This window comes from Lithobates pipiens, unplaced genomic scaffold, assembly GCF_037356315.1.
Source record: "Lithobates pipiens isolate NorthernLeopardFrog02 unplaced genomic scaffold, aLitPip1_a1.2 Scaffold_8, whole genome shotgun sequence".
In the NCBI taxonomy this organism is placed as follows: Eukaryota; Metazoa; Chordata; class Amphibia; order Anura; family Ranidae; genus Lithobates; species Lithobates pipiens.
In genome coordinates, this window is record NW_027507903.1 from 677980510 (window position 1) to 678007936 (window position 27427).

The 27427-nt window shown below is 51.0% G+C and overlaps 1 protein-coding gene across 1 annotated transcript in view; it reads right to left on the reverse strand.

The window, feature by feature from the left end:
• The window catches only part of LOC143962528 (uncharacterized), a 61386-nt gene that overhangs the window by 23240 nt on the left and 10719 nt on the right, over positions 1-27427 (reverse strand). The window contains exon 2 of the mRNA XM_077471801.1: positions 1531-2082. Coding sequence (XP_077327927.1) covers positions 1531-2082 — 552 coding nt within the window. The remainder of the gene's footprint in view (positions 1-1530; positions 2083-27427) is intronic.

Consider the following 27427-nt stretch of genomic DNA (forward strand, 5'->3'; position numbering starts at 1 on the left):
CGTCTGCCTTTACTGCCACTAAATGACAGATCCCTGCCTGGCTTTACTGCCACTAAATGACAGATCCCCGCCTGGCTTTACTGACACCGTATGACAGATCCCCACCTGACTTTACTGCCACCAAATAACATCATATGACAGATCCCCGCCTGACTTTACTTCCACCAAATGACAGATTCCTGTCTGGCTCTACTGCCACCAAATGACAGATCCCTGCCTGGCTCTACTGCCACCAAATGACAGATCCCTGCCTGGCTTTACTGCCACTATATGGCAGATCCCCGTCTGACTTTACTGCCACCAAATGACAGACCCCTGCGTAGCTTGTCTGCCCCTAAATAACAGAGCCCTGCTTGGCTCTACTGCCACTAAATGATAGATCTCTGCCTGGCTTTACTGCCACCAAATGACGGATTCCTGCTCAGCTTCACTGACAGTAAATAACAGATCCCTGCCTGACTTTACTGCCATCAAATGACAGATCCCCGTCTGGCTTTACTGCCACTAAAGGACAGATCCCTGCCTGACTTCTGTTTGTATATAACAATCCTGGGTGACATCATTGATTAAACACTTCACCACCCGAAGGTTTTACCCTCTTCATGACCAGGGCTTTTTTTTGTTGTTGTTGTTGTTGTTGTTGTTGTGCGCTACTTTAACTGGCAATTGTGTGATTATGCAACACTTTATCCAAATGACATTTATATCATATCTTTGACACAAATCCAGCTTTATGTTGGTGGTATTTGATCACCACTGGGTTTTTTTTTTGTTTTTTGTTTTTTGCTATATAAACAAAAATGGAACGTAAATTTTGAAAAACAAATATGTTGTTTTTTTTTTTTTTGTTTTTTTTTTATATATATATATTTTTTTTTTTTAGTTTTTGTTATACAATTTTGCAGACAAATCAAATAATTGCTCTTTAAGGTCAAACTGTATCCTGCTACAATTTTTTTTTTTTTGGTGAAAATAACCCAAGTCGATGTATATTATTTAGTCTGTAGGACAGTTATAGAATCCACAAACTACAGGACCAAATTTTGAAGATTGATCATTCCTGATGTACCGACGGCCGATCTCATTACTTGAGGCCGTAAAACGCCAGGACGGTACAAATAAAACGCCAGGACGGTACAAATAAAACGCCAGGACGGTACAAATAAAACGCCAGGACGGTACAAATAAAACGCCAGGACGGTACAAATACCCCCCAAATTACCCCTTTTTGGAACGCAGACAGTCCAAGGTGTTTAGTAGGAGGCATGCCGAGTTTTTTTTTTTGAAGTTGTAATTTTTTGTTACAATTTTTTGGAAAATTTGCAAATTATTTTTTTATTTTTTTACATTATTTTTACATACTGTCCCCAGTGCAGTGTCATCCTATGAATGGGGGGGGGGGGGGGAGGTGATCAGGGACACTGACTGGTGAAAATATATAAAAAATAATTAAATATTTGTTATTTCAATGCCCTCCAGTTTCCTCTCTCTCCTCGTTCCCCTCTCTGTATCATCATCTCTCCTTCTTACCTTGTTGTGGCTCGGGTGACTCCTGTGGCTTGGGTGACTCCTGTGGCTCGGGTGACTCCTGTGGTTCGGGTGACTCCTGTGGCTCAGATGACTCCTGTGTCTCGGGTGACTCCTGTGTCTCGGGTGACTCCTGTGTCTCGGGTGACTCCTGTGGCTCGGGTGACTCCTGTGGCTCGGGTGACTCCTGTGGCTCGGGTGAATCCTGTGGCTCGAGTGACTCCTGTGACTCGGGTCACTCCTGTGGCTCGGGTGACTCCTGTGGCTCGGGTGATTCCTGTGGCTCGAGTGACTCCTGTGACTCGGGTCACTCCTGTGGCTCGGGTGACTCCTGTGGCTCAAGTGACTCCTGTGATTCTGGTCACTCCTGTGGCTCAAGTGACTCCTGTGATTCGGGTCACTCCTGTGGCTCGAGTGACTCCTGTGACTCGGGTCACTCCTGTGGCTCGAGTGACTCCTGTGATTCGGGTCACTCCTGTGGCTTGGGTGACTCCTGTGGCTCGGTGGACAGTTCTCCGAGGTTATGATATCAGAATCTTCTTCTCTTCTATTTTTCTATATGTCCCAAGGTCTTCCCGTGACTTTCTCCCTCACCCCCCTGTTTCCTCCCCCCATGTGGGGGATGGGGGGGGGGGCAGAGATTGGCTGGGATGGATGTATTGTGTTCTGGGTCTTCCATGAGATAAGAATTGTTTCGGTTTCATACATTCGGTGGAGATTAAATAAGTATCAGGGATGTTCTGTATTGAATGTCGGTGGAGGTTTAATAATTTCCCTTATTGCAGTGTATAATATTATCATCAGGGGGGCTCTGATGGGGAACCTGATGTAAGGGGGAACTCTGATGAGGACTCGGGTGTAAGGAGGGACTCTGATGAGGACTCTGGTGTAAGGGGGGACTCTGATGAGGACTTGGGTGTAAGGGGGGACTCTGACGAGGACTCTGGTGTAAGGGGGGACTCTGATGAGGACTCGGGTGTAAGGGGGGACTCTGATGAGGACTCTGGTGTAAGGGGGGACTCTGATGAGGACTCGGGTGTAAGGGGGGACTCTGATGAGGACTCGGGTGTAAGGAGGGACTCTGATGAGGACTCTGGTGTAAGGGGGGACTCTGATGAGGACTTGGGTGTAAGGGGGGACTCTGATGAGGACTCTGGTGTAAGGGGGGACTCTGATGAGGACTCTGGTGTAAGGGGGGACTCTGATGAGGACTCGGGTGTAAGGGGGGACTCTGATGAGGACTCTGGTGTAAGGGGGGACTCTGATGAGGACTTGGGTGTAAGGGGGGACTCTGATGAGGACTCTGGTGTAAGGGGGAACTCTGATGAGGACTCGGGTGTAAGGGGGGACTCTGTTGAGGACTCTGGTGTAAGGGGGAACTCTGATGAGGACTCTGGTGTAAGGGGGAACTCTGATGAGGACTCTGGTGTAAGGGGGACTCTGATGGGGACCCTGATGTAAGAGGGGACTCTGATGGGGACCCTGATGGATGTAAGGGGGGACTCTGATGGGGACTCTGATGTAAGGGGGGACTCTGATGGGGACCCTGATGTAAGTGTGGTCTTTGATGAGAACACTGGTAAGGACTCAGAGGTAAGGGCAGACTCCGATGGGGACCCTGCTGTAAAGGGAATGCTGATGGGGACTCTGGTGTAATGGAGGACTCTGATAGGAAATCTGGTGTAGGGGGGCACGCTGATGGAGACTCTAACTTAAGGGATGACTCTTATGGGGATTCTGATGTGAAGGTGGACTCAGTTGATGTAAGGAGGGCTCTGATGGGTGGACTTTTATAGGAACACTGATGGGTACTCAGAGGTAAGGGCATACACTGATGGGGACCCTGCTATAAAGAGGATGCTATTAGGGACTCTGGTGTAAGGGGGACTCTGATGGGGACTCTGGTGTAAGGGGGAGTGGGCTCTGATGGGACTCTAATGTAATAGATGACTCTGGTGGGAACTCTGATGTAAGGCAGGACTCTAGTGAGGACCTTGATGGAAGGGAGGACTCAAGTGGGGACTCTGATGTGAGGGGGACTCTGATGTAAGGGAGGACTCTGGTGGGACCCCTAATATAAGGGGGACACTATGGGACCCCAATGTAAGGGAGCACTCTGGACTCAAATGGGGAACCCAATGTAGGGAGAGACTCTGATGTAAAGGTGGACTTTGATGGGAGCTCTGATGGGGAGTCAGAGGTATGGGTATACTCTAATGGGGACCCTGATGTTAAGGGGATGCTGAAGGGGACTCTGGTGTAAGGGGGAACTCTGATGGGGACTCTGGTGTAAAGGGGACTCTGATTGGGGACTCTGGTGTAAGGGGGGACTCTGATGAGGACTCTGATGTAAGGGCGGACTCTGATGGGGTCTCTGGTGTAAAGGGGGACCCTGATGGGGACTCTGGTGTAAAGGGGGACTCTGATGGGGACTCTGATGTAAGGGGGACTCTGATGGGGTCTCTGGTGTAAAGAGGGACTCTGATGGGGACTCTGATGTAAGGGGGACTCTGGTGTAGTGGGGGACTCTGTTGGGGACTCTGGTGTAAGGGGGAACTCTGATGGGGACTCTGGTGTAAACGGGGACTCTGATTGGGGACTCTGGTGTAAAGGGGCACTCTGATGGGGACTCTGATGTAAGGGGGGACTCTGATGGGGTCTCTGGTGTAAAGGGGGACTCTGATGGGGACTCCAGTGTAAGGGGGACTCTGGTGTAGTGGGGGACTCTGTTGGGGACTCTGGTGTAAGGGGGAACTCTGATGGGGACTCTGGTGTAAGGGGGGGCTCTGATGGGGACTCTGGTGTAAGGGGGGCTCTGATGGGGACTCAGGTGTAAGGGGGGCTCTGATGGGGACTCTGGTGTAAGGGGGACTCTGGTGTAATGGGGACTCTGTTGGGGACTCTGGTGTAAGGGGGACTTTAGTGTAATGGGGGACTCTGTTGGGGACTCTGGTGTAAGGGGGGACTCTGTTGGGGACTCTGGTGTAAGGGGGACTCTGATGGGGACTCTGGTGTAAGGGGGACTCTGATGGAGACTCCGGTGTAAGGGGGACTCTGGTGTAATGGGGGACTCTGTTGGGGACTCTGGTGTAAGGAGGGACTCTGATGGGGACTCTGGTGTAAGGGGGGACTCTGGTGTAAGAGGAGACTCTAATGGGGACTCTGGTGTAAGGGGAGACTCTGATGGGGATTCTGGTGTAAGGGGGGACTCTGATGGGGACTCTGGTGTAAGGGGGGACTCTGATGGGGACTCTGGTGTAAGGGGGGACTCTGATATAAGGGTGAATTTACTGGAGAGTGTAGAATCTGGTGGAACTATGTATGATAGCCAATCAGCTTCCATTTTTTCTTTGTCAAAGCTTAACCCTTTTGCACGACCATGCTATAGTCAGAAGACGGCTACAGCACGGGGGTGGGGGGGGGGGAGGGCATCTATGGACTTCCTTCTGTGATGGCGGCCCCAGTGCCCTCACTGCGGTGTGCAGGCGCCACACTCTGTGATCGCTGTGTCCTTGGGACACCGCTGATCACAGATCGGGGTAAGGAGCCAATCACAGCTGATCGCAGTGTAATCAGGATTTGCCGGTTATCAGCATCTCCTCTCCTCACTCTGACTGCACAGGAGGAGAGGAGAGCCGAGAACCGCCAAATCTACACAGGGGACATCTACACCGATTATCAGTGCAGCCCCAACAGTGCCCACCAGTGCTGCCAGTCAGTGCCTAACAATGCCACCTATCAATGTCCATCATCGCTGCTCATTAGTGCCCGTCAATGCTGCCTATCAGTGCCCATTAGTGCCGCCTCATTAGTGCCCGTCAATGCAGCCTATCAGTGCCCATTAATGCAGCCTATAAGTGCCCATCAGTGTTGCATCATCAGTGCCCATTAGTGCCATCTCATCAGTACCCATCAGTGCAGCCTATTAGTGCCCACCAATGCAGCCTCATCAGTGCCCACCAGTGCTACATCATCAGTGCCCATCAATGTAGCCTATCAGTGCCCATCTGTGTGGCCTCGTAAGTGCCCATTAGTGCAGACTATCAGTGTCCATTAATGCAGCCTACAAGTTCCCATCAGTGCCACCTCGTTAGTGCCCATCAATGCAGCCTACAAGTGCCCATCAATGCTGCCTCGTTAGTGCCCATCAGTGCCCAATAATGCAGCCTATCAGTTCCCATCAGTGCCACCTTATAAGTGCCCATCAGTGCAGCCTATCAGTGCCCATTAATGCAGCCTATAAGTGCCCATTAGTGCTACCTCATCAGTGCCCATCAGTGCAGCCAAACAGTGCCCATCAGTGCAAACTATCGGTGCCCATCAGTGCTGCCTCGTTTGTGCCCATCAGTGCCCATCAATGTAGCCTATCAGTGCCCATCGGTGTGGCCTCTTAAGTGCCCATCAGTGAAGCCTATCAGTGCCCATTAAAGCAGCCTACTAGTGCCCATCAGTGCCACCTCATTAGTGCCCACCAGTGCTGCATCATCAGTGCCATTTCATCAGTACCTATCAGTGCAGCCTATCAGTGCCCATCAGTGCTGCCTTGCTTGTGTCCCTTAGTGCCCATCAATGTAGCCTATCAGTGCCCATCAGTGCAGCCTCATAAGTGCCCATCAGTGCAGCCTATCAGTGCCCATCAATGCCATCTCATCAGTACCCATCAGTGCAGCCTATCAGGGCCCATCAGTGCCAATCTGTGCAGCCTATCGGTGCCCATCAGTGCTGCCTCTTTTGTGCCCATTAATGCATCCTATCAGTGCCCATCAGTGTGGCCTCATAAGTGCCCATTAATGCAGCCTATCAGTGCCCATTAAAGCAGCCTACTAGTGCCCATCAGTGCCACCTCATTAGTGCCCACCAGTGCTGCATCATCAGTGCCATTTCATCAGTACCTATCAGTGCAGCCTATCAGTGCCCATCAGTGCTGCCTTGCTTGTGCCCCTTAGTGCCCATCAATGTAGCCTATCAGTGCCCATCAGTGCGGCCTCATAAGTGCCCATCAGTGCAGCCTATCAGTGCCCATTAATGCAGCCTATCAGTGCCCATCAATGCCATCTCATCAGTACCCATCAGTGCAGCCTATCAGGGCCCATCAGTGCCAATCAGTGCAGCCTATCGGTGCCCATCAGTGCTGCCTCCTTTGTGCCCATTAATGCATCCTATCAGTGCCCATCAGTGTGGCCTCATAAGTGCCCATTAATGCAACCTATCAGTGCCCATCAATGCCATCTCATCAGTACCCATCAGTGCAGCCTATCAGGGCCCATCAGTGCCAATCAGTGCAGCCTATCGGTGCCCATCAGTGCTGCCTCGTTTGTGCCCATTAATGCATCCTATCAGTGCCCATCAGTGTGGCCTCATAAGTGCCCATTAATGCAGCCTATCAGTGCCCATTAAAGCAGCCTACTAGTGCCCATCAGTGCCACCTCATTAGTGCCCACCAGTGCTGCATCATCAGTGCCATTTCATCAGTACCTATCAGTGCAGCCTATCAGTGCCCATCAGTGCTGCCTTGCTTGTGTCCCTTAGTGCCCATCAATGTAGCCTATCAGTGCCCATCAGTGCGGCCTCATAAGTGCCCATCAGTGCAGCCTATCAGTGCCTATTAATGCAGCCTATCAGTGCCCATCAATGCCATCGCATCAGTACCAATCAGTGCAGCCTATCAGGGCCCATCAGTGCCAATCAGTGCAGCCTATCGGTGCCCATCAGTGCTGCCTCGTTTGTGCCCATTAATGCATCCTATCAGTGCCCATCAGTGTGGCCTCATAAGTGCCCATTAATGCAGCCTATCAGTGCCCATTAAAGCAGCCTATCAGTGCCCATCAGTGCCACCTCATTAGTGCCCACCAGTGCTGCATCATCAGTGCCATTTCATCAGTACCTATCAGTGCAGCCTATCAGTGCCCATCAGTGCTGCCTTGCTTGTGTCCCTTAGTGCCCATCAATGTAGCCTATCAGTGCCCATCAGTGCGGCCTCATAAGTGCCCATCAGTGCAGCCTATCAGTGCCCATTAATGCAGCCTATCAGTGCCCATCAATGCCATCTCATCAGTACCCATCAGTGCAGCCTATCAGGGCCCATCAGTGCCAATCAGTGCAGCCTATCGGTGCCCATCAGTGCTGCCTCGTTTGTGCCCATTAATGCATCCTATCAGTGCCCATCAGTGTGGCCTCATAAGTGCCCATTAATGCAGCCTATCAGTGCCCATTAATGCAGCCTATCAGTGCCCATCAATGCCATCTCATCAGTACCCATCAGTGCAGCCTATCAGGGCCCATCAGTGCCAATCAGTGCAGCCTATCGGTGCCCATCAGTGCTGCCTCGTTTGTGCCCATTAATGCATCCTATCAGTGCCCATCAGTGTGGCCTCATAAGTGCCCATTAATGCAGCCTATCAGTGCCCATTAAAGCAGCCTATCAGTGCCCATCAGTGCCACCTCATTAGTGCCCACCAGTGCTGCATCATCAGTGCCATTTCATCAGTACCTATCAGTGCAGCCTATCAGTGCCCATCAGTGCTGCCTTGCTTGTGTCCCTTAGTGCCCATCAATGTAGCCTATCAGTGCCCATCAGTGCGGCCTCATAAGTGCCCATCAGTGCAGCCTATCAGTGCCTATTAATGCAGCCTATCAGTGCCCATCAATGCCATCTCATCAGTACCAATCAGTGCAGCCTATCAGGGCCCATCAGTGCCAATCAGTGCAGCCTATCGGTGCCCATCAGTGCTGCCTCGTTTGTGCCCATTAATGCATCCTATCAGTGCCCATCAGTGTGGCCTCATAAGTGCCCATTAATGCAGCCTATCAGTGCCCATTAATGCAGCCTATCAGTGCCCATCAATGCCATCTCATCAGTACCCATCAGTGCAGCCTATCAGGGCCCATCAGTGCCAATCAGTGCAGCCTATCGGTGCCCATCAGTGCTGCCTCGTTTGTGCCCATTAATGCATCCTATCAGTGCCCATCAGTGTGGCCTCATAAGTGCCCATTAATGCAGCCTATCAGTGCCCATTAAAGCAGCCTACTAGTGCCCATCAGTGCCACCTCATTAGTGCCCACCAGTGCTGCATCATCAGTGCCATTTCATCAGTACCTATCAGTGCAGCCTATCAGTGCCCATCAGTGCTGCCTTGCTTGTGTCCCTTAGTGCCCATCAATGTAGCCTATCAGTGCCCATCAGTGCGGCCTCATAAGTGCCCATCAGTGCAGCCTATCAGTGCCTATTAATGCAGCCTATCAGTGCCCATCAATGCCATCTCATCAGTACCAATCAGTGCAGCCTATCAGGGCCCATCAGTGCCAATCAGTGCAGCCTATCGGTGCCCATCAGTGCTGCCTCGTTTGTGCCCATTAATGCATCCTATCAGTGCCCATCAGTGTGGCCTCATAAGTGCCCATTAATGCAGCCTATCAGTGCCCATTAATGCAGCCTATCAGTGCCCATCAATGCCATCTCATCAGTACCCATCAGTGCAGCCTATCAGGGCCCATCAGTGCCAATCAGTGCAGCCTATCGGTGCCCATCAGTGCTGCCTCGTTTGTGCCCATTAATGCATCCTATCAGTGCCCATCAGTGTGGCCTCATAAGTGCCCATTAATGCAGCCTATCAGTGCCCATTAAAGCAGCCTACTAGTGCCCATCAGTGCCACCTCATTAGTGCCCACCAGTGCTGCATCATCAGTGCCATTTCATCAGTACCTATCAGTGCAGCCTATCAGTGCCCATCAGTGCTGCCTTGCTTGTGTCCCTTAGTGCCCATCAATGTAGCCTATCAGTGCCCATCAGTGCGGCCTCATAAGTGCCCATCAGTGCAGCCTATCAGTGCCTATTAATGCAGCCTATCAGTGCCCATCAATGCCATCTCATCAGTACCAATCAGTGCAGCCTATCAGGGCCCATCAGTGCCAATCAGTGCAGCCTATCGGTGCCCATCAGTGCTGCCTCGTTTGTGCCCATTAATGCATCCTATCAGTGCCCATCAGTGTGGCCTCATAAGTGCCCATTAATGCAGCCTATCAGTGCCCATTAATGCAGCCTATCAGTGCCCATCAATGCCATCTCATCAGTACCCATCAGTGCAGCCTATCAGGGCCCATCGGTGCCAATCAGTGCAGCCTATTGGTGCCCATCAGTGCTGCCTCGTTTGTGCCCATTAATGCATCCTATCAGTGCCCATCAGTGTGGCCTCATAAGTGCCCATTAATGCAGCCTATCAGTGCCCATTAAAGCAGCCTACTAGTGCCCATCAGTGCCACCTCATTAGTGCCCACCAGTGCTGCATCATCAGTGCCATTTCATCAGTACCTATCAGTGCAGCCTATCAGTGCCCATCAGTGCTGCCTTGCTTGTGTCCATTAATGCATCCTATCAGTGCCCATCAGTGTGGCCTCATAAGTGCCCATTAATGCAGCCTATCAGTGCCCATCAGTGAAGGAGAAAAATTACTTATTTACAACATTTTATAACAGAAACAAAGAAAAAAAATGTTGAGTCTTTTTTCATTTATTCAGTAAAAAAAATTCCTCTCCTAATAATCAATAATTCTTAAAGAGGTTATTAAATCCAAAATCAAACATGTATGATATTGCAGCTCATCTGATCATTAGATGTGACGGCTGCATTCCTTTTCTTTTTTTTTTTTTTAGTCTTTCTCCTATTTTAAGGTGCCCCCTGTGCCCCTTCATCCAGAGTGGAGTCACTCTAATACAAGGAGGTGTGTCACTGGCCACATCACCAGGAGAAAAGAGAAGGAAAACAACAACAACAACAACAAAATAAAATAAGCGGCGATATAATGACGTTGTTGGTTTTGGCGTTTTTCGTTTTTTTTAGAAGGTGCGATTTGCTTTTCTACCACTAGATGGGGGTGGTGTTTTTCTTTTACAGCAGGTACCTTATACAGTTATACGCTATATAATACAATATGTTAAAAACTGATTTTTTTTTGTCTGGAAAATAATTAAAACCCCAGAATACAATATATTTTCTGACTTCCATGGGCCCTGTAGAAAAAAAAAAAAAGATAGCAGCTGCCATTTTTTTTTTTTTTTTTAATGTTGCATAATATTTGCTAAAAATTTTTATATCGCCTATATTTTCACGAAAATACAAATGAAAAAATAATTTTATCACACACAAGCACTGTGGGATCTATGGTTGTGTTCACGCTGGGCGCCCTTTTAGCGTACACCCGTGCAGAGGGCCATGTTTGCCTGCTCGGGAATGCGCGGCGGTGGGGGGGGGAGGGGTCTGTGCATCCGCCTGCAGGCAGTCCCATTCATATCAATTGGGACGCACATCCGCTGTTACCAATTTACCATCCATGCGGGGGCGTCCCACCGAACTCACTCTGTTTGAATTCGGGGACATAAAACCAGGGCTGCCTTAATAGCATCATGGGCCCCTGGGCCAAGTAATGCACTGGGGCCCCTACTAACCTGGGCCAATTTACCCACCCACTCTCAAGAATTAAAGTATAAACAGTTGATAGAATGAAACGTATATTTATTAGGACTTTCAATGAATTTGATTTTAAACAAAAAGGAAACATGAATCAAAGACTGAGCAACACAAACAGCACAGTATGGGGGGACACAGCATGGGGGGGGCACGGTACAGGAGAAGTTAGGAGGGCACAATACTGGGATCAGGAGGGCACAGAACAGGGGGTGGGGCAGAAGGGTATAGTACGGGGGGGAGGGGCGGGAGGGCACAATACTGGGACCAGAAGGGCACAGTACGGGGGGGGGGGGGGGGGGTCAGGGTGGGCACAATACTGGGATCAGAAGGGTACAGTACAGGAGGGGTCGGGAGGGAAGAATACTGGGATCAGGAGGGCACAGTACAGGAGGGGTTGGGATGGCACAACACTGGGATCTTAAGGGCACAGTACAGGATGAGTCAAGAGGGCACAACACTGGGATCAGAAGGGCACAGTACAGGGGGGGTTGGGAGGGCACAATACTGGGATCAGGAGGGCACAGTAGAGGAGAGGTCAGGAGGGCAAAATACTGTGATCAGAATGGCACAGTACAGGAGGTTCCAGGAGGGCACAATACTGGGATCAGAAGGGCACAGCACAGGAAGGGCACAATACTGGGATCAGAAGGGCACAGTACAGGAGGGGTCGAGTGGGCACAATACTGGGATCAGAAGGGCACAGTACAGGAGGGGTTGGAAGGGCACAATACTGGGATCAGAAAGGCACAGTACAGAGGGGAGGGGCAGGAGGGCATAATACTAGGATCAGAAGGGCACAGTATGGGGGGTCGGGAGGGCACAATACTGGGATCAGAAAGGCACAGTACAGAGGGGAGGGGCAGGAGGGCATAATACTAGGATCAGAAGGGCACAGTATGGGGGGTCGGGAGGGCACAATACTGGGATCAGAAGGGCACAGTACAGGAGGGCACAAAACTGGGATCAGGAGGGCACAGTACAGGGAGGCTGGGAGGGCATAATACTGGGATCAGGAGGGCACAGTACAGGAGGGCACAATACTGAGATCAGAAGGGCACAGTACCAGAGGGGGTCAAGAGGGCACAATATGGGATCAGAAAGGCACAGTACAAGGAGGCAGGAGGGCACAATACTGGGATCAGAAGGGCACAGTACAGGGGGGTGGGGAAGGCACAATACTGGGATCAGAAGGGCACAGTACAGGAGGGGTCAGGAGGGAACAATACTGGGATCAGAAGGGCACAGTGCAGGGTGGGTTGGGAGGGTACAATACTGTGATCAGAAGGGCACAGTACGGGGGGGGGTGAGGAGGGCACAATACTGGGATCTGAAGGCCACAGTACAGGATGAGTCGAGAGGGCACAATACTAGGATCAGAAGGACACAGTATGGGGGGGGGGGGGGTCAGGAGGGCACAATACTGGGATCAGAAGGGCACAGTATGGGGGGGTTCGGGAAGGCACAATACTGGGATCAGAAGGGCACAGTACAGGAGGAGTCAGGAGGGCACAATACTGGAATCAAAAGGGCACAGTACAGGAAGGGCACAATACTGGGATCAGAAGGGCACAGTACAGGAGGGGTCGAGTGGGCACAATACTGGGATCAGAAGGGCACAGTACAGGAGGGGTTGGAAGGGCACAATACTGGGATCAGAAAGGCACAGTACAGAGGGGAGGGGCAGGAGGGCATAATACTAGGATCAGAAGGGCACAGTATGGGGGGTCGGGAGGGCACAATACTGGGATCAGAAGGGCACAGTACAGGAGGGCACAAAACTGGGATCAGGAGGGCACAGTACAGGGAGGCTGGGAGGGCATAATACTGGGATCAGGGGGGCACAGTACAGGAGGGCACAATACTGAGATCAGAAGGGCACAGTACCAGAGGGGGTCAAGAGGGCACAATATGGGATCAGAAAGGCACAGTACGAGGGGGCAGGAGGGCACAATACTGGGATCAGAAGGGCACAGTACAGGGGGGTGGGAAAGGCACAATACTGGGATCAGAAGGGCACAGTACAGGGTGGGTTGGGAGGGTACAATACTGGGATCAGAAGGGCACAGTACGGGGGGGGGGGGGTGAGGAGGGCACAATACTGGGATCTGAAGGCCACAGTACAGGATGAGTCGAGAGGGCACAATACTAGGATCAGAAAAGGACACAGTATGGGGGTGGGGGAGGGGGGGTCAGGAGGGCACAATACTGGGATCAGAAGGGCACAGTATGGGGGGGTTCGGGAAGGCACAATACTGGGATCAGAAGGGCACAGTACAGGAGGAGTCAGGAGGGCACAATACTGGAATCAAAAGGGCACAGTATGGTGGGGTCAGGAGGGCACAGTACAGGAAGGGGGGGTCAGGGTGGGAACAATACTGGGATAAGAAGGGCACAGTACAGGGGGGTGGTCAGGGTGGGAACAATACTGGGATCAGAAAAGCACAGTACAGGAGGGGGTCAGGAGGGCACAATACTGGGATCAGAAGGGGAGGTCAGGATGTCACAATACTGGGATCAGAAGGGCACAGCACAGGAGGGGTCGGAGGGCACAATACTGGGATCAGGAGGGCACAGTACAGGAGGGGTTGGGAGGGCACAACACTGGGATCTTAAGGGCACAGTACAGGACGAGTCAAGAGGGCACAACACTGGGATCAGAAGGGCACAGTACAGGGGGGGTTGGGAGGGCACAATACTGGGATCAGGAGGGCACAGTAGAGGAGAGGTCAGGAGGGCAAAATACTGTGATCAAAATGGCACAGTACAGGAGGTTTCAGGAGGGCACAATACTGGGATCAGAAGGGCACAGTACAGGAAGGGCACAATACTGGGATCAGAAGGGCACAGTACAGGAGGGGTCGAGTGGGCACAATACTGGGATCAGAAGGGCACAGTACAGGAGGGGTTGGAAGGGCACAATACTGGGATCAGAAAGGCACAGTACAGAGGGGAGGGGCAGGAGGGCATAATACTAGGATCAGAAGGGCACAGTATGGGGGGTCGGGAGGGCACAATACTGGGATCAGAAGGGCACAGTACAGGAGGGCACAAAACTGGGATCAGGAGGGCACAGTACAGGGAGGCTGGGAGGGCATAATACTGGGATCAGGAGGGCACAGTACAGGAGGGCACAATACTGAGATCAGAAGGGCACAGTACCAGAGGGGGTCAAGAGGGCACAATATGGGATCAGAAAGGCACAGTACGAGGGGGCAGGAGGGCACAATACTGGGATCAGAAGGGCACAGTACAGGGGGGTGGGGAAGGCACAATACTGGGATCAGAAGGGCACAGTACAGGAGGGGTCAGGAGGGAACAATACTGGGATCAGAAGGGCACAGTACAGGGTGGGTTGGGAGGGTACAATACTGTGATCAGAAGGGCACAGTACGGGGGGGTGAGGAGGGCACAATACTGGGATCTGAAGGCCACAGTACAGGATGAGTCGAGAGGGCACAATACTAGGATCAGAAGGACACAGTATGGGGGTGGGGGGGGTCAGGAGGGCACAATACTGGGATCAGAAGGGCACAGTATGGGGGGGGGGGGGTCAGGAGGGCACAATACTGGGATCAGAAGGGCACAGTACAGGAGGGGTCAGGAGGGCACAATACTGGAATCAAAAGGGCACAGTATGGTGGGGTCAGAAGGGCACAGTACAGGGAGGGGGGGTCAGGGTGGGAACAATACTGGGATAAGAAGGGCACAGTACAGGGGGGTGGTCAGGGTGGGAACAATACTGGGATCAGAAAAGCACAGTACAGGAGGGGGTCAGGAGGGCACAATACTGGGATCAGAAGGGGAGGTCAGGATGTCACAATACTGGGATCAGAAGGGCACAGCACAGGAGGTGTCGGAGGGCACAATACTGGGATCAGAAGGGCATAGTACTGGAGGGGTCAGGAGGGCACATTACTGGGATCTGAAGGCCACAGTACAGGATGAGTCGAGAGGGCACAATACTAGGATCAGAAGGACACAGTATGGGGGTGGGGGGTCAGAAGGGCACAATACTGGGATCAGAAGGGCACAGCACGGGGGGTTCGGGAAGGCACAATACTGGGATCAGAAGGGCACAGTACAGGGGCGTCGGGAGGGCACAATACTGGAATCAAAAGGGCACAGTACAGTGGGGTCAGGAGGGCACAGTACAGGGAGGGGGGTCAGGGTGGGCACAATACTGGGATCAGAAGGGCACAGAACAGGAGGGGGTCAGGAGGGCATAATACTGGGATCAGAAGGGGAGGTTAGGATGTCACAATACTGGGATCAGAAGGGCACAGTACAAGAGGGGTCGGGAGGGCACAATACTGGGATCAGAAGGGCATAGTACAGGAGGGGTCAGGAGGGCACATTACTGGGATCTGAAGGCCCCAGTATAGGATGAGTTGAGAGGGCACAACACTAGGATCAGGAGGACACAGTATGGGGGTGGGGGGTCAGGAGGGCACAATACCGGGATCAGAAGGGCACAGTACGGGAGGGGGGGTTCAGGAAGGCACAATACTGGGATCAGAAGGGCACAGTACAGGAGGAGTCAGGAGGGCACAATACTGGAATCAAAAGGGCACAGTACAGTGGGGTCAGGAGGGCCCAGTACAGGAGGGGTGGGGAGGGCACAATACTGGGATCAGAAGGGCACAGTACAGGAGGGGTCAGGAGGGCACAATACTGGGATCAGGAGGGCACAGTACAGGGGGGTCGGGAGGGCACAATACTTGGATCAGAAGGGCACAGTACAGGGGGGTCGGGAGGGCACAATACTGGGATCAGAAGGGCACAATACAGGAGGGGTCGGGAGGGCACAATACTGGGATCAGAAGGGCACAATACAGGAGGGGTCGGGAGGGCACAATACTGGGATCAGAAGGGCACAATACAGGAGGGGTCGGGAGGGCACAATACTGGGATCAGAAGGGCACAATACAGGAGGGGTCGGGAGGGCACAATACTGGGATCAGAAGGGCACAGTACAGGAGGGGTCAGAAGGGCACATTACTGGGATCAGAAGGGCACAGTATAGGAAGGGTGCCCCTGCTATGAGACAATCCTACGTACACCGGCACACACCCACATGGCTGTCAATTTGGGAGCAGCTACTGCATACCAATTGACATGAATGGGACTGCCTCCAGGCGGATGCATGGAATACCCGTGCATCCCTATGCGTTTAAAATCGTCCCTTCACATGGGTGTGCGCTTACGTATGCCTGTGTGAATGGAGCTCATGTATATTAAATGAATTCAACAAAACATGCTGCGATCTGTGATATATAATTATCTTGTAAGACCATGGGCACCATCTGGTGGCCGTAATGCAGTATTTTTGTTTTTTAAATACTTCAATCAAGGAAAAAAAAAAGTAATTTTGGCCATTAGATGGCGCTTTCAGTCATACAAAATAATGACATAACCCATAATACAGCAATTTTCATTGGAGCTGTGTGTCACATTCATTCAGCATTTTTTTTTTTATTTTTTTTTTATACATAGACCCCTGTGTAACCCATGAATTTTTGTTACAGAATCAAAGATCTGTTAAATAGATACCGGATGTGTCAGTGCAAAAATGGTGAAAAATTACAGTACCCAAATCGATCAATAGATGGCACTTTAAATGCCTTTACAGCTCATCAGTTTATAAGTAACTGCAAATGAGGAACCGAGAATTATTGCTCTCATTCCGAAGTACGCAGAGATACCCAACATGTGCAATACCCCTCCTCTGCAGATAATGAAGTGTATGTTCTGTCCCAACCATAATGTTATTTTGTGCTATACTACTATGCAATCATTTTACATTTGTTTTAAAGGGGCCCAGAAGAACCCCAGCTTAGTAGTATCCCCCTAGCTCTGCTGATCCCCTACTTTGTAGTAATATCCAGCCCTGCTAATCCCCCAATCAGTAGTAACCTCCATCTCTGCTGATCACCCGTTTAGTAGTAACCTCCATCTCTGCTGATCACCTGCTTAGTAGTAACCTCCATCTCTGCTGATCACCCGCTTAGTAGTAACCCCTAGCTCCGCTGATCACCCGCTTAGTAGTAACCCCTAGCTCCGCTGATCCTCCAGTTTTCTCATTCTCCTCTCTCTCTGGTCATCACTCATCCCCCCATTACATTGCTGCTCACTGAAGTCGTTTACAGGTACTTGATGGACCACCCAAAGGTTAATATTTCAGATAACCGGAGACCCCCGGTACCGTGAGACACCTCAATGAACACAAGATACCAGAAATTTGGTTCAGCTTACAAATCAAAATAGGGGAGGGGGAGTGGTTAGTAAAGGAATATATTGATAACAAATATATGATTTAGACAAGTCAGCAATATATGGTTATACAGGTCTGTGACCCTTAAAACACTCTCCACATAAGGTTACAAAAGTGAATAGGCCACCTGGTTATGAGTCATAAGTCATGCATCCTGCGACATCTGCTAGTTTCTCCTGCTCTGGTCCCCCAGCTCTGCTGATCCTCTGCCACACTGTCTTATCAATCACCTTCTGATATAGAGTTCCCATGTTGCACAGCATGTGTGCCGTCTGCTAGTTGCTCCGCTCCGGTCTGGACCACGTTGACCTTCCTGATGCTCCACGCTGCACACCAGATGTGACACCTGCACCAGACACTCCCAGAAAACATACCGTAGCCATGCCCCTTTAGAGGTTGCTGTGCATGGTGGTTCACCCGCCAGCTAGGCCTGCCTAAGTTTACCTACACTGCCAGAGAAAAACCTCACTCCAGCACCTACCTAACTAGAGGGTGCTACATACACATGAACACAGAAGTGACTGCTGATGACATCTTCCTGGTTCACTTGTTGGTTTCCCAGTGCATCCTGGGATATCTCATACATGTAATACCTCCTAAACAAAGCAAAGCTAAAGTTGAATAAAAGCCTTTTAAAAGCTTCCGGTGCTGTTAGTGAGTGTTGTCAAAGCAGGCTTTAACAAGGGGACCCCCAGATCCCGCCCCCCATGTGAATTGGTAATGAGGTACATTGTACCCCTACCATTTCACAAAAAAAGTGTCAAAAATGGTAAAAAAAAAAAGACAGGAGACAGCTTGGGCAAAGTCCTTTATTAAAAGCTAAAAAAAAAAAAAATGTCCCATGATGTAAATCCACGCCGTCCGACGGACCGAAAAAAAAAAGCCACAACAGTTCCGCCTCCATGGGAGGCTCCAGCCGACTGACGCTTCTTCTGGGTGACACCTGTTATATAGCTGAGGGCGGGGCCACCCGGTGACGTAAATGGGTGACCCCGCCCCCTCTGAAGCCACGGGGAAGCCCATGTGGAGTCAGGGGGGGGCGTGGTCATCCGTTTATGTCACTGGGTGGCCCCGCCCTCAGCTATATAACAGCTGTCACCCAGAAGAAGCGTCAGTCAGGGGGAGCCTCCCATGGAGGCGGAACTGTTGCGGCTTGCTTTTTTAAATTCTTTTTCAGTCTGTTGGGCGGCGTGGATTTACATTGCGCTTTATCTATATTGCCGAGACCCGACAATTCATTATAGCCGCAATCAGTTTTAAATGACAATTTTTCCTTTAGAAATGTCATTTTGTGCAGGGACTGTTCTAAACACGGGAAACATGCGCCACTTTACAGGCATACTACAGACACCCCCCCAGGTATGATATTTAAAGGAATATTTACATTTTTATTGTTTCACTTTAACCATTATTAAAATCACTGCTTCCGAAAAAATGGACGTTTTTAAAACTTTTTTTTTTTACATTGATACATGTCCCCTGGGGCAGGACCCAGGTCCCCAAACACTTTTTATGTCTCTACCAGCTTTGCCCATCTAGAGAGGGACATTTCTGCCCGTTCTTCTTTGCTAAATATCTCCAGCTCTGTCAGGTTGGATGGAGAGCGTCTCTGAACAGCAATTTTTAAGTCTTGCCACAGATTCTCAATAGGATTTAGGTCTGGACTGTGACTGGGCCATTCTAACACATGAATACAATTTTTTTCGGTTGTAACGTGACAAATTGTGCAAAATTTCGAGGGGTATGAATACTTTTTCAAAGCACTGTATATACAATCGTAATGTAAAGTCGGTGTTTTCCCTTCCCTTTGTCTCTTCACCCCTCATTGTCTGATATCTGTATTCCGTATCTTTGCCCCGCGGGGCACGCACTGTCATTTTATAATCGGGAGTGAAGGTTTTGGCGGGTCGGCGATGACGGGCGATCGGTATGCCGCACTCCCAGCGTGACGCACATATGTTTTTAGAAGACCTTTTCCTCCTGGCCGGGGGGGTGCCACTCCCTTCTGAGCTCTCGTCTTTTTTTTTCTGGCTGTTAGGGCGTATTATCGATGACGTCATCACGTGACTCGCATTCCAGGAAACAGAACAATTCAAAGTTTCGTTTCTGTAAATAAAAAGAGAAACTGCTTCTCCGGCTACATCGTCTATAAGAGTGAACTTCCAAGGTCATCTTAGGGGATCTATGTATAGGCCTTTCCGATGTGACAAACATCCGCACAGTCCAATAGAAAAACAATCCTTGAGGCAACCACCAGGAATTTTTTTTTTTTCAGCTGGAACTTGGTGGAACCACCACCTATGCGTCGGGCCTTCTGCACCCTTCTCATCGCTATCACTTGTAAACACAGAAGTCCGGCTTCTGTGGCAGCTTATCTCTCAACAAGGTTCTTTGAGGGGACCCCAAAGCACCCTCCCCATGTTGAGGGCATGTGGCTTGGTATGGTTTGGGGGAGGGGGGCTGGGATCTGAGAGCTTCCTTGTTAAAGGGGGATTCTAAATTCCGATAAACCCCCTGCAGCCCATGGTTGTCGGGAGGAGGCCCTTATCCTCATTAACATGGGAACAAGGTGCTTTGGGGTGGTGGCGTTGCAGAGCCCTCCTGCCCCAAAGCACCCACCCATGTTAATGAGGATAAGGGCCTCCTCCCGACAACCATGTTGAGGGCATGTGGCCTGGTATGGTTCAGGAGGGGGGATGCTCGCTTACCCCCCCTCTATCCTGACCTTGTCATGCTGCATACTCAGATAAGGGTCTGGTATGAATTTTGAGGGGGGCCCCATGCCAATTTTTTTTTTATTTTGGCAGTGAGTTTTCCGTAAATTCCGTACCAGACACAAAGGGCCTGGTATGGATTATGGGGGGGGGCACGACAATTTTTTTTTTACATTGTGGTATGGCGTTCCCCTTAAAATCCATACCAGACCCGATGGGCCTGGTATGGATTGGGGGAGGGGACCCCACGCTGTTTTTTTTTTTACATTTTGGCATGGAGTTCCCCTTAAATTCCGTACCAGACCCAAAGGGCCTGGTATGGAGGTATGGATTATGGGGGGGGGGCACGACAAAGGGCCTGGTATGGATTATAGGCGTGCGCAGCCTTCTGCATTTTGGTGTGCACCCCAAAGCTCAAACACACATGCGATATATATATATAAGTATTGGGACGCCTGCATTTACACGCACAGAAACTTTAATGGCATCCCAGCCTTAGTTCCGTAGGGTTCAATACTGAGTTGGCTCCGCCCTTTGCAGCTATAACACCTTCAACTCCTCTGGGAAGGCCGTCCACAAGGTTCAGGAGGGTGTCTATGGGATTATTTGATTATTCTTCCAGAAGAGCATTTGTAAGGTCAGGTACCGATGTTGGACGAGAAGGCCTGACTCGCAGTCTCCACTTTAATGTGAAGGCCAGTCAAGTTCCTCCCCCCAAAGGTAACTCATCCATGTCCAGATGGACCTTGCTTTGTGCACTGGTCCAGATCATTTGGTGGAGGGGGGATTATGGGGTGGGGGATTGTGGTGTGGGGTTGTTTTTTAGGGGTTGGGTTTGGCCCCTTAGTTCCAGTGAAGGGAACTCTTAAGGTAAATATCTATAGGAGAGGTTTCCACCATCCCTGCTATGTTTCATTTTTCAGTGTGATGTGTATTATATGGGACATCACATATCACAGAGACCGGTATTGGCACTGATCTAGGAGACGGAGTGCAAACTCGGCGCTGATGTCGGGGACTGAACAGCTAGCCTATCAAACGCAAGCCGACGGGATAGGGGCGAGGTAGGTCGTTCCGTGTATGTGGCTCCGCCCCCTTTCTTAAGCAGCCCAATCATTGGCTGGTGTTTGATAGCTGATAGAAAAGGGGGGGCGAAGCCACATACACAGAGCGGCCCGCCCAGCCCCCCCCATCCCGCTGTCTTGTGTTTGATAGGCTAGCTGTTCGGTCCCGCCAACCTCCGACATCAGTGGCAAGTTTTGACAGCTCTTCTCTGCAAGCAGTGACATTGCATGAGGGTTTCACACACTGAGCGGCTCTCACATGACTGCTCAATGGGAAACGGTTTCACAGGAAGCTCCTTATACAGCATTATATCATCATTATTATACAGTCTCTTGCAGCATTTTACAGCAGATCTCCATTAGAGTGTGCCCAGGCACACCCGGCACACCCCACACGCATGCCTATGTGTGAGATGTCCAAAGCCTGGGATATTTTTTTTTTATAACCTAACCCTGCTTTATACTTCTCCATAACTTTATCCCCGACCTGTCTGGTGTGTTCCTTGGTCTTCATGATGCTGTTTGTTCACTAAGACCCCTTTCACACTGGGGCGTTTTTCAGATGCTTTAGCGTTAAAAAAAAAAGCGCATGTAAAACGCCTGAAAGAAGCCTCATCTTCAATCCCAATGTGAAAGCCCCGAGTGTTTTCACACTGAGACTCCTTTCACACTATGGCATTTTTCAGGCGCTTTAGCGTTAAAATAAGTGCCCATAAAGTGCCTGAAAGAAGCCTCAACTGCAATCCCAATGTGAAAGCCCGAGTGCTTTCACACTGAGGCGCTGAGCTGGTGGGGCATCAAAAAAAGTCCTGCAAGCAGCTTCTTTGTAGCGCTTTTGCAGGGGTGAATACACTGCTCGTAAAGCGCCCCTTCCCGTTGAAATCAATGGGAAGCGCCTGCAAAACTGCCCGCAAAGCACCTGCAAAGCGCTTTTGGCAGCAGCGCTTTGTGGGCGCTTTTAACCCCACTAGCGGGGGGGTTAAAAATGCCCCATTAGCGCTCAAAAAATGCTGGTAAAATGCCGCAGTAATTTAAGCGGCGCTTTACAAGCGTTTTTTTCGGGAGCTGACATTGTGAAAGGGCTCTTAAAGCACTCGGGCTTTCACATTGGGATTGCAGACGAGGCTTCTTTCAAGCGCTTTGCGCCTGAAAAACGCCTGGAAAAATGCCCCAGAAAGGGGGTCTACGGTTCTCTAACAAACCTCTGAGGGCTTCACAGAACAGGTGCATTTATACTGAGATTAAATTACACACAGGTAGACTCTATTTACTAATTAGGTGGCTTCTGAAGGTAAATGGTTGCACTAGATTTTAGTTGGGGGTATCTCGGAGTAAAGGGGGCTGAATACAAGTGACACACACACACACACACACACACTTTTCACACATTTATTAGTATAATTTATCATTTTCCTTCCACTTCACATTTATGTGCCACTTTGTGTTGGTCTATCACATAAAATCCCAACAAAATACAATTTTTTTCGGCTGTAACGTGACAAATTGTGCAAAATTTCGAGGGGTATGAAAACTTTTTCAAAGCACTGTATATACAATGGTAATGTAAAGTCGATGTTTTCCCTTCCCTTAGTCTCTTCACCCCTCATTGTCTGATATCTGTATTCCGTTTCTTTGCCCCGCGGGGCACGCACTGTCATTTTATAATCAGAAGTGAAGGTTTTGGCGGGTCGGCGATGACGGGCGATCGGTATGCCGCACGCCCAGCGTGACGCACATATGTTTTTAGAAGACCTTTTCCTCCTGGCCGGAGGGGTGCCACTCCCTTCTGAGCTCTCATCTTTTTTTTTTTTTTTTTTTTTCGGCTGTTCGGGCGTATTATCGATGACATCATCACGTGACTCGCATTCCAGGAAACAGAAAAATTCAAAGTTTCGTTTCTGTAAATAAAAAAAGAAACTGCTTCTCCGGCTACATCGTCTATAAGAGTGAACTTCCAAGGTCATCTTAGGGGATCTATGTATAGGCCTTTCCGATGTGACAAACATCCGATAGAAAAACAATCCTTGAGGCAACCACCAGAAATTTTTTTTTTTTCAGCTGGAACTTGGTGGAACCACCACCTATGCGTCGGGCCTTCTGCACCCTTCTCATCACTATCACTTGTAAACACAGAAGTCCGGCTTCTGTGACAGCTTATCTCTCAACAAGGTGCTTTGAGGGGACCCCAAAGCACCCTCCCCATGTAGAGGGCATGTGGCTTGGTATGGTTCGGAGGGGGTGGGGGGGGCTGGGATCTGAGAGCTTCCTTGTTAAAGGGGGATTCTAAATTCCGATAAACCCCCTGCAGCCCAGGGTTGTCGGGAGGAGGCCCTTATCCTCATTAACATGGGAACAAGGTGCTTTGGGGTGGTGGCGTTGCAGAGCCCTCCTGCCCCAAAGCACCCACCCATGTTAATGAGGATAAGGGCCTCCTCCCGACAACCATGTTGAGGGCATGTGGCCTGGTATGGTTCAGGAGGGGGGATGCTCGCTCACCCCCCCCATCCTGACCTTGTCATATTGCATACTCAGATATGGGTCAGGTATGAATTTTGAGGGGGGCCCCATGCCTTTTTTTTTTGGCGGTGAGTTTCCCTTAAATTCCGTACAAGACCCGAAGGGCTTGGTATGGGTTTTAGGGGGACCCCACGCTGTTTTTTTTACATTTTGGCATGGAGTTCCCCTTAAATTCCGTACCAGACCCAAAGGGCCTGGTATGGATTATGGGGGGGGGGCACGACAATTTTTTTTTTTACATTTTAGTGTGGAGTTCCCCTTAAAATCCATACCAGACCCGAAGGGCTTGGTATGGTTTTTGGGGGGGACCCCACGCTGTTTTTTTAAATATTTTGGCATGGAGTTCCCCTTAAAATCCATACAAGGCCTGAACCTGGTATGGAGTCGGAGGGGGGTCAGGTGCTATTGCTGGGATTCTGCAATACATTACAGCCACAAGCAAGTTTAAATGACATTTTTTCCTTTAGAAATGTAATTTTGCTGCAGGATTGTAAAACACATTAGATGCACTACATTAAAGGCACACTAAGGGGACCCCCCCCCCCCCTCCAGCCTCAGCTGCACTAGAGATAAATGGACAGGAGACAGAGGCTGCTGTTAATTTATAAATTGAAACATTGAAAACACAGATTACTATTGTAGCGGATGACATTTTGGACAAAGTGTCATTTATGTGTAAATTTAGTTTTTGCCTCAGAACAGTAAAGGGGTTCTGAGGGTTAATTATGTAGGTTGACTTTGACATCAGTTTGGCTGGGCTGTGTTAGAAGTTCTGCTTGGTCATGTGTACAGTGAGGTGCACCTGACAAGCCAGAACCAGGCCTGGTTGGACGGTTTGGGTATCAGCCTTCTGAGAACCAATCAGTGGCTGTGCCGGGCCCCGCTGAGGAGTCTGGGGAGGGGTACTTAAGATGTTGAGGTCACGTGTTCAGTAGGAGTTCGTGAGGCCGGAGCGGTCTGTTCTTGTTTCCTGGATCGAGGTAGGTCCCGGTAATGGGGTGTTCAACATCCTGCAACATGCTTCTGTTGGTTACCCCCAATAGACCCGCCTGGTCCGGGTGCGCTTTCGGCGGGACAGATGCAAGGATTTTTGACACCCTAGGCGAACCCCCCCCCCCCGGCTGACTCCGCCCCCTTTTCCCTGCCCATGTAAATCCCACCTTTTTAATAAAGCACCCGTCAAATGCAGCCTCAGCAGTGCCCATCAAAGGCAAATGCAACCTCACCAACGCCCATCAGATGCAGCCTCACCAGCGCTCATCAATGCAGCCTCACCAGCGCTCATCAATGCAGCCTCACCAGCGCTCATCAATGCAGCCTCACCAGCACTCATCAATGCAGCCTCACCAGTGCTCATCAATGTAGCCTCACCAGTGCTCATCAATGTAGCCTCACCAGCGCCCATTAATGTAGCCTCACCAGTGCCCATCAAATTCTGCCTCACCAGCGCCCATCAAATGCAGCCTTACCAGTGCCCATCAATGCAGCCTCACCAGTGCCAATCAATGCAGCCTCACCAGCGCCCATCAAATGCAGCCTCACCAGCGCCCATCAATGCAACCTCACCAATGCCCATCAAATGCAGCCTCACCAGTGCCCATCAAATGTAGCCTCAACAACGGCCATCAATTAATGTTTTCTTGCTGCGGGTGTCAGGACACAGACACAGTCTTCCACCACTACTGCGCCTCTGACACTGTGTGAACGGAGCAGCAGCTGCCTGCTGATGCTGAGACTTAGTTGCTTGCTGCAGAAAGTAGGAAAACCAGTGGCCGGGCGCCCTAGGCAGCAAGGCACCCTAGGCAGCCACCTAGTTTGCCTAGTGGTACCACCGGCCCTGGCTCTCGGTTTGGAGGGGCACCACAGCTCGTGAAAGTGACCGGGGGAGGACTCTTCGGAGGAGGGCCAACAAGTGGCATCCCGAGAAGTGCCTGGTTACTAAGTTGGGAAGCACACTGACGAATCCACGCTTTTTCCAGTACTATCAAGGAGAAAGAGAATGTTCCAGGTACTGAGGAAAAAGGTTCCTGTTCACTTTCAGTTACAACTTGTTCAAGGTCAGAGATTTTACAAGTTCTGAATCAAAGCGCTGACTGCCATAATCCCTGGCTAGAGATTTGTTCAGCCATAAAGCGCCCAGCTGCGAGTGGCTACTCTCTGGGTGGTATTAGAGACTTTGTTATGTCTGCAGTTCAAGGTGCCTGAGTTCTTCAACCTTGCCCTCTGTTCCTATACGAGACTGTGTTGTTGGATGTTACCCCTGCAAAATAAAACCTTTCAAAAGGACTTTATTGGTGTCAGCGTCCAAGTTGTTGGGTATCAACCCTGGGAACCCCTAGACGTGGACAAGCCAAGCGGAGGTAACTGGTAAGTCCAATAAGTTAAGGCCGCCCTACAAAGGGTTATGGCCGCTACACTATGTTCAGTTATGAATGGACAGTCAGTGATTACTGACTCTGTGCATTCGGAAAAGGAAGGAGATGGAAAATTACATATTTAACGGCCCCTTCCTCCACTCTACATCCTTACAGATCTGGGACAAGGGGAAGGGGACCAGAGGAGGACACAGGGAGCCGGAGAGAGGGAGGAGGACATCAGAGAGAGGGAGAAGGACACCGCTGAGCTGGAAGAGGACAACGGAGAAAGGGAGGAGGACCGGGGAGCTGGAGAGAGGGAGGAGGACACCAGAGAGAGGGAGGAGGACAATGGAGAGAGGGAGAAGGACCAGAGGAGCTGGAGAGAGGGAGGAGGACACTGGAGAGAGGGAGGAGGGCACCAGAGAGAGGGAGGAGGACCCGAGGAGCTGGAGAGAGGGAGGAGGACACTGGAGAGAGGGAGGAGGACACTGGAGAGAGGGAGGAGGGCACCAGAGAGAGGGAGGAGGACACTGGAGAGAGGGAGGAGGGCACTTGAGAGAGGGAGGAGGGCACCAGAGAGAGGGAAGAGGACCCAGGGAGCCGGAGAGAGGGAGGAGGACACTGGAGAGAGGGAGGAGGGCACCAGAGAGAGGGAGGAGGACACCAGAGAGAGGGAGGAGGACCCAGGGAGCCGGAGAGAGGGAGGAGGACACTGGAGAGAGGGAGGAGGACACTGGAGAGAGGGAGGAGGGCACCAGAGAGAGGGAGGAGGACCCGAGGAGCCGGAGAGAAGGAGGAGGACACTGGAGAGAGGGAGGAGAGCACCAGAGAGAGGGAGGAGGACCCAGGGAGCTGGAGAGAGGGAGGAGGACCCAGGGAGCTGGAGAGAGGGAGGAGGACACTGGAGAGAGAGAGGAGGACACTGGAGAGAGGGAGGAGGGCACCAGAGAGAGGGAGGAGGACACTGGAGAGAGGGAGAAGGGCACCAGAGGGAGGGAGGAGGACACTGGAGAGAGGGAGGAGGGCACCAGAGAGAGGGAGGAGGACACTGGAGAGAGGGAGGAGTGCACCAGAGAGAGGGAGGAGGACACTGGAGAGAGGGAGGAGGGCATCAGAGAGAGGGAGGAGGACCCGGGGAGCTGGAGAGAGGGAGGAGGACACTGGAGAGAGGGAGAAGGACCCGGGGAGCTGGAGAAAGTGGGATGCGGACACTGGAAAGAGGGAGGAGGACACTGGAGAAATGCAGGAGGAAACTGGAGAGATGGAGGATGATACTGGAGAGAGGGACTTGGGAGGAGGACTCAGAGGAGGACACAGGGACAGTCGGGGGGTCATCAGTGTGGCGGTGGGGGCAGTTAAAGTCACCGATCTCCATATATAGCTTTCAATAAAGCACCTGACAGCTGAAGGAGGTAGAGGAGAGGATGAGAAGCGGCTGTCAGAAAAGCTTTACAGGGAAATCTGTGCTTGTAACTGCCCCCACCGCCACACCGATCACCTGTGAGGCTGCCCCC